Below are 19,575 nucleotides of genomic sequence, written 5' to 3'. Positions count from 1 at the left end.
AGGACACCCCTGCTCTGGTCACCACTGGGTACTGTACTGTTATAAGGGATTGGTGGAAGGTAACTTATATTTCAACTTTAGACAGCTTTATGATTAATTGCTAGATGAGACTCCTTTTAATTATTTTCATTCATGTAACTTTCTTCTAGGTACCTAAAAAAAGTCCTAAACTGTGGAAAATTTCAAACATACATGGTAGAAGGAGTAGTGTAATGAAATACCCGTTATCCGTAGCACATTCTGACTAGTTAATTTCATCTTCCTCTGAAACATTCCAGTAAATGTATCAACTTTCATGAGTATTGTATGCTGGGCAATTTATTGAAGCATTATTTTCATTATGAATTTGTTTTCATAACATAAAAATACTGAATATGGTTTTTCTTTCTGTCTAGGAAATGTATTGCTAATAAGTATTGACTTCATAGTGTTGTGTTAAAAACTTTTTTAACCTTATACCATGTTTACAGAAGGACAGAATGCCACACTCATTTGGGTGACATTGGGCAGGTACTCTGAGCTGAGTTGCCTCTTCCATAGAATGCCCTCCCAGTACTGCCTCTCTATGGGGCCTGTGAGGATTACCTAATGTGTGTTAAGTGCTCAAAATCATTTGTGGCACATATTAAGCACTCAAGTGTTACCTATTATTATTACCTATCAACTTAAAACAAACTGTGCCCCTGATATTCAGAGGTTGGATATTCTATGTTGTTTTCTAGATGTGAATGAATTGAAGGAGTGTCTTTCTGTGTTGGTTAAAGAGCAGCAAGCTCTGGCCATCCAGTCAGCGACCACCACCCTTTCAGCTCTGAGACTCAAGCAGAGGCTCATTGTTTTGGAACGATATTTCATTGCCTTGAATAGAACCGTTTTCCAGGAGAATGTCAAAGTTAAGTGGAAAAGCAGCAACATTTCTTTGCCTCCTGTGGACAAAAAAAGGTAATAATATAATTAAGAAAGTATCCTGATAACAGCTAAATGTAAAACTCAGGCTGCTTTGTTTAATAAGGAAAGTTTAATTAAGACTTACAATGTAGTCTGCTTTTTCCTTTTTTTGAAATTTTATTCTTGGTTTCCCTTTTTGTATGTTTTATATAATTTGGAGAATGGCTTTCCCAGTTTGCTTATGAAGTATCAGGCCATGCTGTAACCTGTCCCATTAAAGACACTTTTCTGTCAGTAGCAGTAAAAACCGGTCAGAAGTTTAGATCAGCATGTCAAGATTTGATAATCTGATCTGAACATTATGTTCTTTTTGTTTAATTTTGGTATTGGATAGGAAATTATCATATTGCAGTAGTGCTTAACTAGTTTAGATGCTTCATTTTTTTTTCTTCTTAATGTGATTTACTCATTCTTTAATTAAAGAGGTGCTTTTATGAACTCACTTGTGGTTGTAAGAAATGATACAGGGATTCCTTATACCCTTTGGCCGGGTTCTCCAGGGTTAGCCACTTGGAAACTGTAACGCAAAATCACAGTTAGCATGTTGACGTTGGTACATTTTACCTGTGTCACTCGTATTTCCCGTTTTAGGTGCTCTCAGTCCTGTGTGTATGTTTTTCCAGGTGATTTTATCACAGGTGTAGGTTTCTGTCAGAACTGCCCCAGTCAGGGGACCCTTTTTTATAGCTGTAACTATTAACCTGTTTTCCATGTCTATTATGTAACTTTATGAGGTTGGCTTTTTCACTCAGTATTATTCCTTTGAGGTTCTTCCAGGTATATGCATGTGTCATTACTGTTGAACAGGATTCCATGTATAGGTGTACCATATTTTTTTAACCACTCACCTTTTGAAGGTATCTCAGTTGTTTATAATTTTTGAGTATTTTGAATAAAGTTGCTGTGAATATTTTCTACAGGTTTTTCTGTGAACATAATTTTCAGTTTCTCTGGAATGAGTAACTTAGAGTGCAATTGCTGGGTCTTAAGTTTGGGTTTGTAAGGCATTTTCATACTATGTCCAGAATAACTGTACAATTTTACATTCTCATCAGCCAAGTATGAGTGGTGGTTTTTTTCTATCCTTGTCAGCTTTTGGTATTGTCACTTATTTACTGTAGCCATTTTATTAGATGTATTGTGTTATCTCCTAAATATTTATAGATTTCCTAATTTCTCAACCTATTTGGATAGTAGTGAGTTTTTACCTTTTTCACAGAACTAGCTCTGGGTTAAATAGTTGATCAGTGTAGATGGGAGTGTGTCCAAACTGTTTCTGTTTCTGTTTGCTTAAATATCTATAAAATAGAGAGCCACTTGTTGAAGATTTAGCAGTTCTTGCACCATGCCAGTTTAGGACTACTGGGCTCCTTTTCCGTGGATAAGGTCACGATTGGCTCAGGAGAGCCCTAGACTCATGTTTCTCCTGGAATGTGTTTCTTAAAGGGTTCCCTGTGTGGGGTGCTCCTCCCACTTCATCTGAATTGACTTTGTCTGTGTATTTATTGTTTTAAAGACCACATGTCTTATTATACATCTTTATCCTTTAAGGTTATAATTCTTATTCGGTATAAATCTCCTTATTCCTGTCTTGCAGGCGCCCAGTTGCCTCGTAGGAGGCAGCCACTAACTGCAGTTGTTTGTGTTTCCTCAGAGCTCCCCAGGCACATGTTGTGTTCTCTTCAGGATTTACCACCTTGTGCCTACCAGCCGCCTCTGTTGGGTCCTCACATTCCTCACTGCTAATTTGACTTGATTGTGTCTTGAGGAGATCATTCCATATCTTGCCCATTTTTAATAGCATTTCTAACTGATTATGAAAGGGAATAAAATATATGGTACAAAAACCATGGTAGTATAAAGTTGAAAATAAAATTGCTGTTTATGATTAAGTTTATACTGTACACACTTTTTTGTATTCTAGTTTTTTTTTTCAAGGATGATTTTTATGGTTTGTATGACTTCTTAATAGATGTACAACGAAACCATGTCTTGTTACATTAACATATGTAATTAACATATGTAAGTAATAAAAAGCTTAAAAAGACACCCGAGAATGATAAGCACTAAATTCAGGAGAGGGTAACCTCTCAGGAGGCGGGATGAAGGAGAAGAGCATGAGTATGGGGCCTGCAGACCCAGTGGTCACATTTACCCAGGCAGGGAGAGAGCCAAAGCAGACTCCTGGCCTGGATGCGTTGTCTTCTGTGTGCTCCTCACCTGTCGCCTGCCTTTTCTTTATTGCATGAGGTTATTCCCCCCTTTTATGTACTTACTGTTTATCCAGCTAATAATACTAGTTCCTTGAGATTATTTTTGTGTTTTTGCAAGTCATTTAAAATTCTTTGTAAATATCTTTCTTTTGCTCAAAGAGAAAGCTTTTCCTTTACAAAGGACATTTGGTAAATGTTTTTAAAGTGTCAAACTAAAAGTTGTTTGTGATCTTCTATCTAAAGAAACCTACTGATCACGTTTTGGAACAAATCCTTTTGTACTGCATGCTTTATTTTAGCATTTGCACATGCCTCTTGACTGACAGTTCCTACTCTCCCCCACCCCATGTGTGTTGTTTGCAGTTCCCGGCCTGCAGGCAAAGGCGTGGAAGGTCTGGCAAGAGTCGGGTCCAGGGCAGCTCTCTCCTTCGCCTTTGCGTTTCTGCGCAGGGCCTGGCGCTCAGGTATGTGCCCAGCATGTTCTCTTTTCCTGCCACGTCAGGAGATGTGGATTCTTGGCTCACTTCTGCCAACACATATCCCTAGGATGGTCTATGTGCTCTCTATGCCTCATTTTCCTTGTTGGTAAAATGAGAGACTTCATAGTCAGTTTGATTTTTAGGCCTAAAAATGTGTGTATGCACACACACATTCCAGGTAAACCACTGCAGTGCCTCAGTACTGATATGTTTTCTAGGACAACCAGAAAGTAGAGTTGCCCATATAAGAGTCATAAAATAAAGAATTGACTTTGGAGCAACTGTTAACTTTTAATCTCTGAGTTCTTGGGGTTTCTAATTGAGAGGAAAGTGGGAAATACAAAATGTGCCAGTGTCATTCTCTCACTCTGGGACTAGAAAACCCACCTGGGAGAGTGGGGAGTGCTCAGTGTGTGTGCTGCTGGGGGACGGACGGCCTCATCTGCCATATGTGTGTGTGTGTGTGTGTGCCCAGGAGAGGACGCGGACCTCTGCAGTGAGCTGTTGCAGGAGTCTCTGGATGCTCTGAGAGCGCTGCCTGAGGCCTCCCTTTTTGATGAGAGCACGGTATCCTCTGTGTGGTTGGAGGTGGTAGAAAGAGCAACCCGGTTCCTCAGGTCCGTCGTGACTGGGTGAGTTGTTCCTTTTCATTTCTTACTGTGTGAATGGTTCCAGCCCGCTTCAGAGTCTTGTCTCTTCTTCTGTTTAGAGATAAGAAACTTAGTAGATTGATTCCTGGCATGTTTCCTGCATACCGTCAGCTCTGTGATTCCAGATCTTTGGTTCTCAGCTTTTCAAATGTTTGACTTTCGATATTGTGATTACACCTAGTAGGCTGTCATACTCAATGGAGTGGAAAATGAATCATGCTTTTGTTACTTATTTTTTTCAGAAATTTTATGATTTGGATATCAGTATTTCCTAAAGTGTTTGAGCACCTGTTATGCATCTCTCAGTGAATGCAGGTGCCACCATTCTGAGTGGTGGGTATTGTCCTAATAGACGATGTGGGACTAAACAACTGATTCAGAACGAAATGTTTAAACCTACAGCAGGTCTTCTCAGTGTGAAAAGATATGAATGTAAATCATTTTTCTTTAAGGAAAGCCATGAACTCTGGTCTTAGGTGCTCTGCATGTTTGTTAATAGTTTTTAAGTTTAAGGAAAATGTGTATACTCAATACAAAATTAAACAGCAGAGACAGGGGAAGAGAGTTTACTCTCATTCTCTTCACCTGCTGTGTCCCTTGCAGCAAGGAAGACACCTGTGGTCTCCATGCCAGTGGGCTGTGGGTTTAGCTATTCAGAGTTTCTGATGTCATTGCCATGGAGTTTAGGATTGGGAGGCCCTGAAAATAGGCTTGGGCGATTCCCTGGTGGCTCAGACGGTAAAGCAATGCAGGAGACCCGGGTTCGATCCCTGAGTTGGGAAGATCCCTTGGAGAAGGAAATGGCAACCCACTCCAGTACTCTTGCCTAGAAAATTCCATGGATGGAGGAGCCTGGTGGCCTACAGTCCATGGGGTCACAAAGAGTCAGACACGACTGAGTGACTTCATGAGTGATGTTGGAAGATCCTCCCTCCCTCATCTTGGGTTAGGAAGACTTATTTATTTTTGGAGAACAAGGAAAAGTTAAAATTATTTCTTTGGTCAGAAATAAAAGTAAACTGACATTTTGCCTGTAGGTTTTCAGATGGTTTTATAAATGGATTCTTCTCCACTTTTGTAGATGAATGTTGATACTATAATAGCCTTACATGTCACTGAAACTGGAAACATGTCTAAACAAACATTTTTCTCCTCATGATTTGAATAATGATATAAGTAGTTTTATGCTGTAGCAACTTGGAATGTCTTATAATGTAATCATCTTATAGTGTCTGAATCAATACTTATAATAAAATCTTGTCTTATAAGTTAATTGTATCCTTAGAGTATCTGATTAAATTTGAGTAAGCAAGTCTCAGAAACTTGATTCTAAATACTAAAAACACTTCTTCATGGGAGAGGGAGTATAATTAGTTTAACATTAATAGCATGCCTATTGTAAGCACGTTCTCTTTAAGCTCTGTTGTCACTTTGTCCCTGCATCCTCCGCTGTCATTTCAGGGATGTTCATGGAACGCCTGGAACCAAAGGGCCAGGAAGCATCCCCCTGCAGGACCAGCACCTGGCCCTGGCCATCCTGCTAGAACTGGCTGTGCAGAGAGGCGCGCTGAGGTGAGGCGTGCCACAGACTGGACGTGTGGTTGGGAAACGCCTCTGTATTGAGCAGCTGTTGCATTTCCTTGAACTATTTGTGATTGCAGCAAACGTGTGAGGATCTGTGATCAAAGAGCCATGTCCCAGGACCCTTCTTTCAGATCTGGCTGCACTTTTAAGTTTTCCTTTTTATGATCAACTTTCTAGTAGTCTAGAAACTGTTTTTTTTCCTTTGTCTCTCTCTCTTAATTTTCTTCAAATTGTTATTTTTATTCCATTAATTTAAGGTCCTAGAAATTCCCTGTAGAAAGTGCTGTTTGAACTTCCTAACTGGTTTTGTATTTCTTATCCACAGAAGATGGATGTCTTGTGCTAAATTATTTGTTTAGCGATTTTACTGCCTAGATTTGTTTTCATTTTTCATGGCCTTGTTTTAGTTACCTTTCATATTTAAAGTATTTCTTCAATTTTATTTAGCTATCTACTTTTATTTTTTATAGACTGTGGCCAAAAAAATTAATCTGTCTTTACTAGAGCATGAGGATATTTTCTCTTCCAGTCAGATGTTATCTGCTGTCCTGCTGCTGCTGCACCTGTGGGATAGTGGGACACGGGAGACTGACAATGAGCGGTCTGCCCAGGGCACCAGTGCCCCTCTCCTTCCGCTGCTGCGGAGATTCCGGAGCATCGTCTGCAGCAAAGACGGCCCCTGTGCCGAGGTGGACACTCACGTAGGTATCATCATGAGACGTGGCACCTAAATAGCTGTCTTCATTTTGCTTATCCTAAAGGATTTAACCTTTTATGAACAAGCCCAGAGCACATATCTGTGATAGTAGTTGCTTCTTGGCGGGGGTATGTTTTTGGCAGTTACAACAGTGAGTCAGGTGTGGGATAGGTATGGGAGGTCATGGTTGGGTCACAGTTGATGCAGCAGAAGTTGACATGGTCACATTTGGATTCTTTGCAGCAACTAAGGAGGGATCAGAGCCAGCTGTGTTTCGTAGATGTTGTTCTGGATTGTGTATTAGGAGCATGCTTCTTGACATAATCAGTTTGTGCTTTTAGAGAGATCTGTCTGCGGCTGCCTTGTTGGCCACGGAGTTTTCTTCCTGCTGCATGAGTCATTGAGCCCTTTGTGTTTGTATGTTTAGTGCTTGTGTGTTCCCAGCAACCACTTGTGTTGTGCTTTGGCTGTGATGGGGCTGTGGAAGGTGTAAAGAAGGCATGCTCACCTCCATGTGGGAGCAAGGTAATAGTAGCGGTATAAAGATGTATTAAAAATCCTGATGCTATTTCAGGAAAACATGTGAGAGTCAAGTGTGTTCTGATGGTACTTGCAGCAAGCCATGGGCAGTGGGGCAGGGAGTCTAGGCTCAGCTAGAGTGGGAAGGAGCAACAACGCCTCACTCTGTCTGTTGAGAGCAGTTACTGTGGATTGGTTTTGACCCTCCCAGGGGCACTAGGCAAATCTTCTCTTCCTCCTCTGTCTTCCTTCACATGCCATTTACGGATCACACCTCCTTTAGCCTGCAGCTGCTACGTTGGCAGCAAGGAGCCAGGTCTGAAATACACATTTTTAGAAGAATGTTAGAAAAACAGCATTGAAAATAGTGACTCAATTTGTTGGCCCTTCCTGAGCATGGAGCTCTGTGCAGAAAACGTTACCTCAGCCATCACTGTGTTCAGTCCTAGGAAACAGGCTGGTGGCAGAGCAGGCCTGCCTAGGTCCAAACCCCTGGGACTGCTGCTTTTGAAAGGCACAAGTTTGAGTTTGCAGGTCTTTTCTGGAAAAACTTAGCAGTTCTGATATGAAGTTCCAGCCTAGTTATTCTATTACTTTACAGTCTTTGATGATAATAGGGCTGTTCTGGTATTAGCAGAATTAGAATTATTAATGTACAAACAAAATTGTTACTTTTCTGATGAGTGGGCAAGCTTTAGATTAAAATAATGGTTATTGTTCTCAGTTTTCAAAGCCAAGTTGAGGTACAGTGCTTTTGTTCCCAAGTAGATAGCTCTGCATTCTTCTGAAGGTCCTTGGGATGGTGAACCCGAGGAAGATGGGGCAGTGTCCCTGACCTGTGTGGAGTTGGCACACAGCTGATGGGTGTGTGGATGTATGGGCACCTCCGTGTGCAGTGAGTGTGTAGATCTCAGTGCATCAGCAGTACTTCTTATGTGACAGCCAAAGAGAGGGAGGTTTACAGGTCATGTCTGACTGTGGGTATCAAAATATAAAGAGCGGTGAAAGACTACTTGTGTTACTTTAATTTTCTCCCATTTCTGAAGCTGTTTTTTTTACTTTTCTTCTTTAGCTTCTCTCTGGCCCTCTGAGCCCCAATGAGAGTTTCCTGAGGTACCTTACTCTTCCACAAGACAATGAGCTTGCTATAGACTTGCGACAGACTGCAGTTGTTGTCATGGCACACTTAGATCGCCTGGCCACCCCGTGTATGCCGCCTCTCTGTAGCTCTCCAACATCTCATAAGGTAAGTGGGATAGCAAGGTTTATTCTTTCTGTATTTGTTCCTAGAGTCTCATTCTGTGCCTGTGTGGAGACTCACTTTCTCTGGGGTTGGGCTGAAGTTTGCTTTCAGCTTCTGAACGTGTACACTTGGAGGTGTTAGTCACTAGCTGTCACTGTGAGCAGACTGATACACAGAGGTTCAGGACCCATCCCAGGTTCCAGATTCAGCAGGTGTGTCCCCAGAGAGGTCTCCTGTGTTCACATAGCCGCATGCTGTGCTGTCTTCCTTAGCAGGAACATAGTGGTGTGTCCGACACTAATCTACATGTGTGAGGATCTGCTGATACAGGCTCACCGAGAACCTCATACAGTCACACCCAATCATTGCAGTGTTGTCCCATTATATGGATGAGAAGGCTGCATTTGGAGTGAACTTTGCAAAGGTCACACAAAGAATCCTGATTTTAATCCAGAGTTTTTAAACTTTGTTCTTGATAGTATAAGTACTTAAAATTAATTTTTATTGGAGTGTAGTTGATTTGAAATATGTTAGTTTCTCCTATACAGCAAAATGCAGATTTTTCTGACTTTTAATTTTGGGGGAAAGGTGGAGACTGCATCATGAGGTTTGTAGGATCTTAGTTCCCAGACCAGGTATTGAATCTGGATCACTGGCAGTGAGAATGTAGAGTCTTGTTCACTGGACTACCAGGGAATTCAGTCTGACTTTCAATTTGAAGAGTATTTATTTTATTTTACAGTAATTTATGTTTTCCAAATAATACATTTACATGGTTCAAAAGTAAAAGCTAAACGCGAGGGTGCATTGACACGTCCTGTCTCTCTGCCTGGTCTCACCCAGTTTTCCACCTGCTGCTTCTCACTTTGCAGGTCTTCATGTGCCCTCTCAGTGTTCTCTCAGTGGTAGTATGTTATAGCCCTTCTGTAGCTTGTCTTTTCACTAATCAGGATACTCTATATGAGTGAAGAGCTTCTCGCTTTATTTTAAAAAACGGCTTAGTGGTCCACGTGTGAATGTGTCATGATTTTTTAAAATCAGTTTCCTGTTGGTGAACACTCGTGTTGCCAGAAGTTTGCTGTGTAGGTGGTATTGCGATGGCTACCCTCGTACCTTTGTTCTTCTCTGTGTGTACACGACCTTTGTTCTTCTCTGTGTGTACACGCAGGTGCACACGTGTGCAGCTGTGATGTACCTGGTGTGGAGGACATGGGAGCTGGTTATCCCCCAGTTGCTGTCATGCGGCTTGACTCCTTTAACCCCACTAACAGCAGGGATGCTTATCTGCAGCCGTGCAGACCTCTGGGTCCCTACCTGTTACGGCAGAGTGGTAACCTATGTTCTGAGCATTTGAAAATATATTTAAGATCTACTTGTTCTACTTTTTAATGTGCTCTGTTAAATGAAATGCTCTGGAAAAGTAACCTGTCCATTTACTTATCTTACCTGCTAACGGAGGCTGTATGGGGTGTTCTGAGTTATTTTAATGTTTTGAATCAGCTTCCTTCTTTACTTGCTTTATTTTTATCTTATTATATCTGTTTGTTACTCCTTTTATGAATTATTCTTGATTTTTTTCTAAGAAGGAAATTTTCTTGGTGATATGAAGAAAATATTTACTTACTTCATTATTTGACAGGGATCATTACAAGAAGTCATAGGATGGGGGTTAATAGGATGGAAGTACTATGCCAATGTGATCGGCCCCATCCAGTGTGAAGGCCTTGCCAACCTGGGGGTCACGCAGATTGCCTGTGCAGAGAAGCGCTTCCTGATCTTGTCGAGGAATGGCCGTGTATACACGCAAGCCTACAACAGTGACACACTTGTAGGTCCTGGGGTGGGTTGGTGGAGGGGGCTCTCTGCTATGTATGCTACATATCTTGTCTTTTTTTATGTCGGTTGATTTCTGAAGATTTATAAGCAGCAGCTCATTGTATATTATTAATTGTATTTAAAAGTCTTGATTGAAATCATTATTGTCAAGATTTTGGGGCAGAATTTCTTAGTTCTTAAGCTCAGGAACTCCTTATAGTGTCAATTATTGTCAACTATTATTCCCATTTACAAACTGTATTTGGGACCAGGAAGTAACAGATGAGAAACTCGTGGGGATGATGGCAGATGGGTGCTCTTCACCTGTAGTTGCACATTTCCTGTGCAGAAGTGGTCTAGACATGCCATGCGGCACATGGCACCTGCCTGGTGCTGCTCTGTAGGTCTGGGCAGGCCAGCTGTACAGCCACCAGAGAGGTTTAGTCTAAGTGGGCTTACTAGAGTAAGACACACGAGTGAGGCAAGTCATGCAGTTTTCTTGTCCTTGGATTGCTTACTAATTTTCCTCCTGTTTTTACCTTTTTTAGGCCCCCCAGTTGGTCCAGGGGCTTGCCTCCAGAAACATTGTAAAAATTGCTGCCCATTCAGACGGTCACCATTACCTGGCCTTGGCAGCCACTGGAGAGGTGTATTCCTGGGGCTGCGGGGACGGCGGACGTCTGGGCCACGGAGACACCGTGTATGTGCAGCCTGTTCCTGTACCTGATACACTCTGCTTTTGTGTTGCTGTAACCAAAATAAGGTGGCAAAGAAAAGTGTGGTGAGGGTTGTGCAGCTGCTCAGACGTGCAGGGCTGCGATGGAGAGAGCTGCCCCCCTAGATGGATCTGCCCTTGTGACATGGGGGTTTCTGCATGCTGCATAGACAGTGATGGCAGTGGGCCGTTGTGTTCTTCTCCCCTGGCTTTTGCTACTCCTGTTGATACACATACTGCATCCTCACTGCAGAGTTTTCTAAACTGAATTCCACCCTCTTCTTCCTTCATTTGTTACCTCAGCACATCTGTATCAGATAACGTCCTCATTTCCTTGAGCCATACTATGATTTTCACAGCTACAAAAATGACGAGTTTTCTAATGTGTTATTTTGACTATTGTACGAGACCAGAAACAAAACAGAATGGTTGTTCTAAATGTGGAGTCATGAAAATAAAGAGTTCTGATGGCTGCCTTGCAGTCACAGGAAGCCTTTCATGTTACTGTTGTGAGTGGAGGTTGGTGGAGAAAACATTAGTTTTAGGTCGAGTTTGAAGATGCAGCCCATTTCGAGGTTGTCAGAGCCATGAGCAGGGAGTGGGCGGCCGCAGAGTTGAGAGGAGACTGGCCCGTTCTCACTGGGTGGAAGTAGACATATCCAGGAAGGATCCCAAATTGTGGAAAAAGAGTCATGCACTCTGGGTGTTAGCATTCAGCAGACTTGGTGTCCTAAACTTGATAGTGTTGTAGGAGTTTCAGACAAATCTAGTAAAATGATAGTGAAGAAAAGGAATTACAAGCACAGAACTTAGAATTATTGTTAATCTCAGGTAACAGGGAGACAGGGATTGGCTTGGGGCTCACAGGACTTGAAAGAGTTGAGGTTTGGGTTAGAGGCATTAGTCTTTTTACTTTTTAAATGTTGGATGTAATTACCATGCATAAAATAGTTTGTAATTAAACAACACTCAGTTGAGATTGAGTGCTAGTTGAGTAACATGTCTATTGCCTGAGGAGTTAAGGGAAAGAAAGTAGAATGGTGCACATGCAGAAGGTGCAGAGAAACTTCGGGGTGGGGGGTTGAAACTTGAGCTGAATGGGGAGGTGGTGCTGGAGTAATTCCTTTGTTCCTCTTACCGTGTGCCCCTCCCTCTGTGTGCTTATTTTGCAGAATAGTGTGTCACAAAATAAGTGAGCTGTGTCTTTGGAGAGGCTAGAATGAGTGTTAGTGATCATGGCAGCCGTATTTTAGATTACAAGCATTGGGCATTTGCTAATTTTGAAAGTGAATCAGCTAGTGGTCTCTTCTACCCAATTAATCCTTGCTGCTTCCTACTTTTCATTTGTGAAAAATAGATTGCAGTGTGATTAGTAAACCTTGCCCATCATTTCTTCCCTGTTTGTTTAACAAATATATATAAATTTCAGCCATGTGCATGAGATTTACAAATTCACCAGCTTTCTATGTACAGTTTGGTGAGCTTCACAAATGCTTGAGGTTGGGAGCCATTGTAACAGATACGGAGTGCTTCTATTAGCACCCCTCACCCCGGCTTCTTTGGACCCTTCTGCAGCCAACCCCTGCTCCCCACCTCTGGCTGCTGGTTTTTGCCACTTTGGAGTATTTTGTTTCTGGCTGTGTTACTCGGTGCAGTTCCTGAGCTTCTTCCTTTCCTATTGCTGCACTTGTGCCGTCTGTGAATAGGCCACTGCTCAGACCACTGTGACCAAAGCTGCCATGGGTTTGATCATCTGTGTCTTTAACAGTATGCTGGGTGTGACGCTTGGCATTAGGTGCCCACTTAACAAAAAATCATGTAAGTGTTTGGATTCTGTATTTCTTAATTATTTCATAAGACGCCTGAAAGGCAAAGTTATCTCAATGCTCTGATAGTTCATTCCTGGGAGTGTCACTAGTAGGAAAGGCTCAGAAGTGCATTCATGTTTGCTCCTTTTGTCTCCACAGGCCTCTTGAGGAACCTAAGGTGATCTCTGCTTTCTCTGGAAAGCAGGCCGGGAAGCATGTGGTGCACATTGCATGTGGAAGCACATACAGTGCAGCCATCACAGCCGAAGGGGAGCTGTACACCTGGGGCAGGGGGAACTATGGCCGACTGGGCCACGGTACGTCTGCTCTGAGCCAGCTTGGGCACGCTGCGTAAGGCCGCTGCTTTCTCAAATACTTGCAGTAACAATAGTCCTGTCTGTTTGAAGGCTCCAGTGAAGATGAGGCCATTCCCATGCTGGTTGCGGGGCTCAAAGGACTGAAGGTCATTGATGTGGCTTGTGGAAGTGGTGATGCTCAGACCCTGGCCGTGACAGAGAATGGTATGTGCAGCACGTGCTGCCTTGGGACAGCTCTCAGGATGAGGAGGGCCACTTCCCTAGAGGGAGTGAGCTTTGGAGGCTCTAAGTGCATATGCACCTCAGTGTGTTTGGAAGAGGTGGAGATGTTATGAGACTCGTAGTTTCCATTGCCCAGGGCCAGCCTGCCTAGTTGGGCATTTTATTTTTTAACAAAGAAATGAAAATAAATGGAATAATGGATGTATTATTTCTATTATTATGACTACTTTTCCTAATGTTGAGCCACCCTTGATTCTCTGTTGTAAATCCTGCTTATTATTAGTCTTTGTGTATTCACAGTATGATACTTGCTTTTAATTTCAGTTTTATATTTGTGTTCATTAGTGAGATTGTGGAGAAGGCAATGGCATCCCACTCCAGTACTCTTGCCTGGAAACTCCCATGGACGGAAGAGCCTGGAAGGCTGCCGTCCATGGGGTCGCTGAGGGTCGGACACGACTGAGCGACTTCACTTTCACTTTTCACTTTCATGCATTGGAGAAGGAAATGGCAACCCACTCCAGTGTTCTTGCCTGGAGAATCCCAGGGATGGGGGAGCCTGGTGGGCTGCTGTCTATGGGGTCACACAGAGTCGGACACGACTGAAGTGACTTAGCAGCAGCAGTAGCAGCAGCAGTGAGATTGTATTCGTGTGACACTTTTTGTGGATATACTTACCAGGTTTGATGTTGAGTTTTTTTCTTTTTTTTGACTGCACTGTGTGGCTTGCGGGGTTTTTAGTTCCCTGACCAGGAATTGAACCTGGGCCCTCAGCAGTGAGAGTGCAGAGTCCTAACCACTGGACTGCCAGGGAATTCCCAATATTTTTAAAATAGTATTTGTCTTTCAGTATTGTGGGAGTCTGTCCTTTGAATTGTGGGGTCTGTCTGTCAGCATCAGTTGGGAGCCTGTCAGCCTTGCTCTCCCACAGATAGCAACTTTATTTTATCCGTTTATGTAATATTTAATTAAATTGCACTAAAATTTTTATTGGAAATAAATACTGTTGTCTGTTTGACATGTGGTCAGCATAACAAGAATGTTGGCAGGCAGACCTGAGACAGTGTGCAGTGTGCCGTGGGTCTAGTCACTGTGTTCTGTGGAGGCAGTAGAGCTTTTGTTCTGTGTTTAGTACTTAGTGGAAGCTGTTTCATGAGGCCAGACTAGTAAGGGTTAGGGCTTATTGCTTCCCCAGGTGGCAGTAGTGGTAAAGAACCCACCTGCCAATGCAGGAGATGCTGGTTCAATCCCTGGGTCCAGAAGATACCCTGGAGGAGAGCATGGCAACCCCCTTCAGTACCTTCAGTATTCTTGCTGAATAATCCCAAGGACAGAGGAGCCTGGAGGGCTACAGTCCATAGGATCGCAAAGAGCCGGATATGACTGAAGCGACTTAGCACACACAGGACTTTACTACTCATTCAGTTAAAACAAAATGAAAAGTCAGCTTTCTACTTCTTACCTTTCTTTTAAATTTTTTAAATTAATGTTTTTGGCTGAGTCAGGTCTTGGTTGCGGTGTGGGGATCCTTTGTTGTGGCGTGAGAGCTTTTCTAGTGGAGGTGTGTGGGCTCAGTAGTTGCAGTGCTAGGCTTAGTTCCCCTGAGGTATGTGGGATCTTAGTTCCCGTATCAGGATTGAACTCTGTCCCCTGCATTGGAAAGTAGATTCTTAACTACCAGGGAAGTCTCTCCATTTCTTAATTGCTTCTATAACAACCTGAAATAGAAACTAGATTTCATTTGTGTCAACTGTATACATTAGTGATCTAGATTTTTGTGTGCTTTTGGCTATATGGATTATTTTCAGACATTTAAAAGGCTTATTTAGATGTACAGCTATTTTTACTTAGATAGTTTGTGCTTTTTAGGTCAGGTGTGGTCCTGGGGAGATGGCGACTATGGGAAGCTGGGCAGAGGTGGCAGTGATGGCTGCAAAACGCCAAAGCTGATTGAAAAGCTGCAAGACTTGGATGTTGTCAAAGTCCGATGTGGAAGCCAGTTTTCTGTTGCCTTGACAAAAGATGGCCAAGTTTATTCATGGGGAAAGGGTGACAACCAGAGACTTGGGCATGGAACAGAGGAACATGTTCGTTATCCCAAACTCTTGGAAGGATTGCAAGGTGAGTGCAAAATGAAAACTTTTAAAACCATTTGAGGAGTTTTCTTCAGTAGTCTTTTAAAGTTTGCAGGTATTTTCCTTTACATGACATTCTGTGAATGATCCATGAAATTAGAAGCTTTTACCCACATTTTAATAGATACAGATAATAAATGGAACGTGGTTTGTCGGTATTAAAAAGTGACCTAGAATTATTCTCAGCAAATTTAATTTGAAACTTTAAATTTTTCCAATTTTGGAGAGTTGTTTTTTGTTGTTTTTTTCTATTTTATTGGAGAGTTTTTTTTGTGTGTGTGTATGGGATCGGGGGGCAAGTACTCATTTCATTACTCATTAAATTGGCCTTGGTGAGATTAGCTTCTGTTTGGTGAGGTCATCTGTAGTTATACTGTAGATCTTGCTAAGACTATGGATATGTATGTAGCACAAAGGGAGATAGGATTCGGTCAGCCTGGAGTGGTCTTGTTTGAACTGATGCTTGATGGATGAATCCTCTTTTTTTGGTTTCAAGGTGTCCAGTATGCATTCTCAGTAGATGGGAGGAATGAGAGCCAACGCATGTAGCTGTGCTTTGCAAATACCTTCTGAAGTATGGGAGAGGGTGGTGATAAATGTATCAAGTGGGACCTGTAGTGCTCTGTTGCTACACTACATAAGGTGGGCAGGCTGTTTTTTTTTGGATCAGGCTCTCTGTATGATTTTAGGTTTGAGGACCTTATGCCGTCTCTCCTAACTACTCAGCCTTGCTATTGTAACCTTAAAGCAGTCATATACAATAGGAAAACAAATGGACCTGTGTTCCAGTACACTTTGATTCACAGAAGCAGGCCTTGTGCTGCATTTGGCATAAGGGATACAGTTTGTTGGGTTACTTACCTGGATTCATCTTTATGTTTTTGCTTTGAGTTTAGAAGTGAGAATTTTAAGTGGGACTTGCCAGTTCATTTCCCCATCATTTTTATTTTAAAACATGTTAATACTTTGGTGATTAGAAGTTTTGTGTGTTCACATGGTGTTTATTATTTTCTAAGTGTCTGAGGTAAGTTCTAGAGTTAATAAGGTTGGTTGTTTACTAAGGAGCTGTATTTGAATTTTATTTGCCTTTGTGTTTATATTCCCTTCATTTACTAGATGAAATCAAGTTCCTCAGCCACATTAGTTAGATACAGGGATAGCTTACTATGAGAGTATAGTAAGTATAGGTGATTGTTGATATAGTCATTTGTTCTTAGGAGAGGCTCTTAGGATAGAATTGTCTTCTTTACTGTAGTAGAGTTTTTTCAGCTGAATTTTTTTGTATGTTGATACGTCTGAAAGCATGGCCTCATGTTAAGCATGACCTCTTAACATGACATAACATGTTTGTGTCATGTTAAATATACTAATAGGCAAAATTATAATACTTTGCTAACACTATTAAATAGAAAAATATATTTTATATTTATATCTTTTAACTTTGGGGAAAAATAAAAAACAGATTTTGTTTTAGAAAACTTTCTAAATAAACAGTGTACTTTGACTTTCACCAAGATAGACCAGGCCATAAAACACACCTTAACAATTTAAAAGAAGAGAAATCAGTGTCTCCTCTCAGACTACAATGGAATTAACCAGAAATCAGTAACAGAAAGTTAGCTGGAAAATCCCCAAATACATAGAGATAAAATAGTTTACTTCCAGATAAAACATAGGTCAATGAAGACATCTCAAGAGAAACTTTAAAATATTTTAAACTAAATGAAAATACAACTTTTAAAAATTTGTGGCGTACAGCGAAAGCTTAGATGGAAATTTATAGCTTCAAATATATAAGAAGAGAGATCTAAAATCAATAATCTTTCTGCCTAGCAAAGGAAACCATCAAAGAAATGAAACGGCAAACTATGAAATGGCCGGAAATATTTGTAAGTCATATATTTGATAAGGAGTTAATATTCAAAATATATAAATCTCATATAACTCAAGAGCAAAAAAAAAAAAATGATCTGAATAGTCATTTTTCCAAAGAAAACGTATTATGGCTAGCAGGTACGTGAAAAGATGTTCAACATCACTAATCGTCAATGAAATAATTTCAAAACATTGAGATATCACCTCTTACCTCTTAGAATGTCTGTTATCAAAAGACAAGAAATAATAAGAGCTGGCAAGGATGTAGAGATAAGGGAAACTTTGTGCACCATTGGTGGGACTGTAAACTGGTGGAGCCACTCTGGAAAACAGTATGGAGGTTCCTCAAAAAATAAAAATAGAACTGCCAGCAGTTCTACTTCTGGATATCAAAGACACTAACTCAAAAAAAAATCTGCATCCCCATGTTTATTGCAGCATTATTTACAATAGCTAAGACATGTATCTAACCGTAGTGTCCATTGATGGGTGACATATAAAGAAAAAAATATATAATAATAAGTATATGTATGAACTCAAGACATATGAAAGGCTGGTTCAGTGTTAAAAAATCAGTTAATCCATCAAGTTGACAGATGAAAGAAGAAAAATCACATGATCCTATCAATAAGTGCAAAAAAAGCTTTTGACAAAATTTCAATACCCATTCATGATTTAAAAAAAAAACTTAATTAGGAATAGAGGAAACTTCCTCAACGTGATAAAGACTATTAGGTTCATGCAATCGTAATTGTGGTTTCCGACCATGAATTTTAAATCATTATAACTAGGTTCAAACACATTTTTATTAATAAAAATAGGAACCATAGTAATCAACAATTTTCGCTAATGAGAAATAAGTTTGTGTATTCCTGTAGCTTAAAAATCTATGCTTTGGGATTCAATGAACTCTTGGAAAGCATTTTCTGCCTCCTGCTGGTTGAGGAAGTGTTTTCCCTGCAAAAGTTGTTGGCATGCTTGAAGAAGTGGTAGTTGGATGGCGAGAGGTCAGGTGAATATGGCAGGTGAGGCAAAACTTGTTCAACTTGTGATGCATTGGTTGTACGACATCTGGTCGGGCGTTGTCATGGAGAAAGGATGTTCCATTTCATCGTTTTCTGTCCAAATTATTACTGGAAGTTTAGCTAATGCAATAAAACAAGAAAAGGAAATAAAAGCTATACAGATTGAGAAGGAATAAATAAAACTTTGTTCACAGATAACTTGATTGTTTATGTTGAAAATTTGAAAGAATTGACCCAAAACCCTCCTGACTAACAAGGTTGTGACATACAAGGTTAATATGCCAAAGTTAATTTCTTTCTTACATACTGGCAACTAACAAGTAGAATTTGAAATTAGATATACAATGCCGTTTGCAGTAGCAACCTAAGAACGAAATATATAAGTATAAATCTATATATAGATATATATAAATCTATATATATATAAATCTATCTATCTGTCTATATCTATATCTATCTATCTATCTCTCTCTCTATATATATGAGATCTGTATGAGGAAAACTGATGAATGAAATCAAATAACTAAATGGAAAGATATTCTAAGTTCATTGATAGAAGCACTGAATATTGTTAAGATGTCAGTTCTTTCCAACTTGTTTTATAGATTTAATGCAATTCCAATCAAAATCCCAGAAAGTTATTTTCTGAATATCAACAAACCGAGTCTAAAGTTTATATCAAAAGGCAAAATAGCCAACACAGTATTAAAGGAGAAGAGCAAATTGTAAGACTGATACTGTCCAACTTCAAGACTTAACTGTAAAGCTGCAGTGATCAGAACAGTTTGGTATTGGCTAAAATATGATCTTTATGGGCTTTCCTGATGGCTCAGCAGGTAAAGAGTCTACCTGCAGTGCAGAAGAGCCATGATTTGATGTTTGATCCCTGTTGGAAGGATCCAGTGGAAGGATCCACTGGAGTGGGTTGAAGGATGGCAACCCACTCCAGCATTCTTGCATGAAAAATCCCATGACAGAGGAGTCTGGCAGGGTAAAGTCCAAAGGGTTGCAAAGAGTCAGACACGACTAAGTGACTAAACACAAAGTATGATGACAAGAAAAGGAGAAAAGAAGAGAGAGCTTGGAAATAGATCTACATAAATATAGTTAACCGATCCTTGGCAGAGGAGTAAAGGCAATACAGTGGAGCAAAGATTGTCAGTTCAACAAATGATGTCAGAAGAACTGGATGTCTGTGTGTAAAAAAATGACTCATTAATAATGGGGAGAGGCTTAGTGTCCATTGGGATCAGTAATATATCGCAGATATGTGCCTTCTCCTCAGTTTCACTGTGAACCTATAACTGTTCCAAAAACATAGTCTTTTAAA

At 40.8% G+C, this 19,575-nt stretch overlaps 1 protein-coding gene and 1 non-coding gene across 6 annotated transcripts in view; one reads left to right on the top strand and one right to left on the bottom strand.

Annotated features, from left to right (window-relative positions):
• Positions 1 to 19,575, top strand: part of HERC2 (HECT and RLD domain containing E3 ubiquitin protein ligase 2) — a 235,078-nt gene that overhangs the window by 40,827 nt on the left and 174,676 nt on the right. For 4 of the 5 annotated variants that reach the window (XM_027554355.1, XM_027554358.1, XM_027554357.1 and 1 more), the window contains 11 exons: positions 723 to 942; positions 3,525 to 3,625; positions 4,116 to 4,272; positions 5,752 to 5,862; positions 6,404 to 6,575; positions 8,163 to 8,336; positions 9,973 to 10,161; positions 10,697 to 10,848; positions 12,831 to 12,988; positions 13,079 to 13,192; positions 15,080 to 15,331. In XM_027554355.1, the coding sequence (XP_027410156.1) occupies positions 723 to 942; positions 3,525 to 3,625; positions 4,116 to 4,272; positions 5,752 to 5,862; positions 6,404 to 6,575; positions 8,163 to 8,336; positions 9,973 to 10,161; positions 10,697 to 10,848; positions 12,831 to 12,988; positions 13,079 to 13,192; positions 15,080 to 15,331 (1,800 nt within the window). Of the gene's footprint in view, positions 1 to 722; positions 943 to 3,522; positions 3,626 to 4,115; positions 4,273 to 5,751; positions 5,863 to 6,403; positions 6,576 to 8,162; positions 8,337 to 9,972; positions 10,162 to 10,696; positions 10,849 to 12,830; positions 12,989 to 13,078; positions 13,193 to 15,079; positions 15,332 to 19,575 lie in introns of those variants that run through there. The other variant, XM_027554359.1, reaches the window with a different exon arrangement.
• TRNAE-CUC lies at positions 13,952 to 14,024 on the bottom strand. The gene has a single exon. It is a non-coding gene; the product is annotated as a tRNA-Glu (tRNA).

The sequence above is a fragment of the Bos indicus x Bos taurus genome, chromosome 2 (assembly GCF_003369695.1).
Source record: "Bos indicus x Bos taurus breed Angus x Brahman F1 hybrid chromosome 2, Bos_hybrid_MaternalHap_v2.0, whole genome shotgun sequence".
Classification (NCBI taxonomy): domain Eukaryota; kingdom Metazoa; phylum Chordata; class Mammalia; order Artiodactyla; family Bovidae; genus Bos; species Bos indicus x Bos taurus.
The sequence above is the reverse complement of the archived record's forward strand: the minus strand, read 5'-3'. Positions and strand labels throughout refer to the sequence as shown.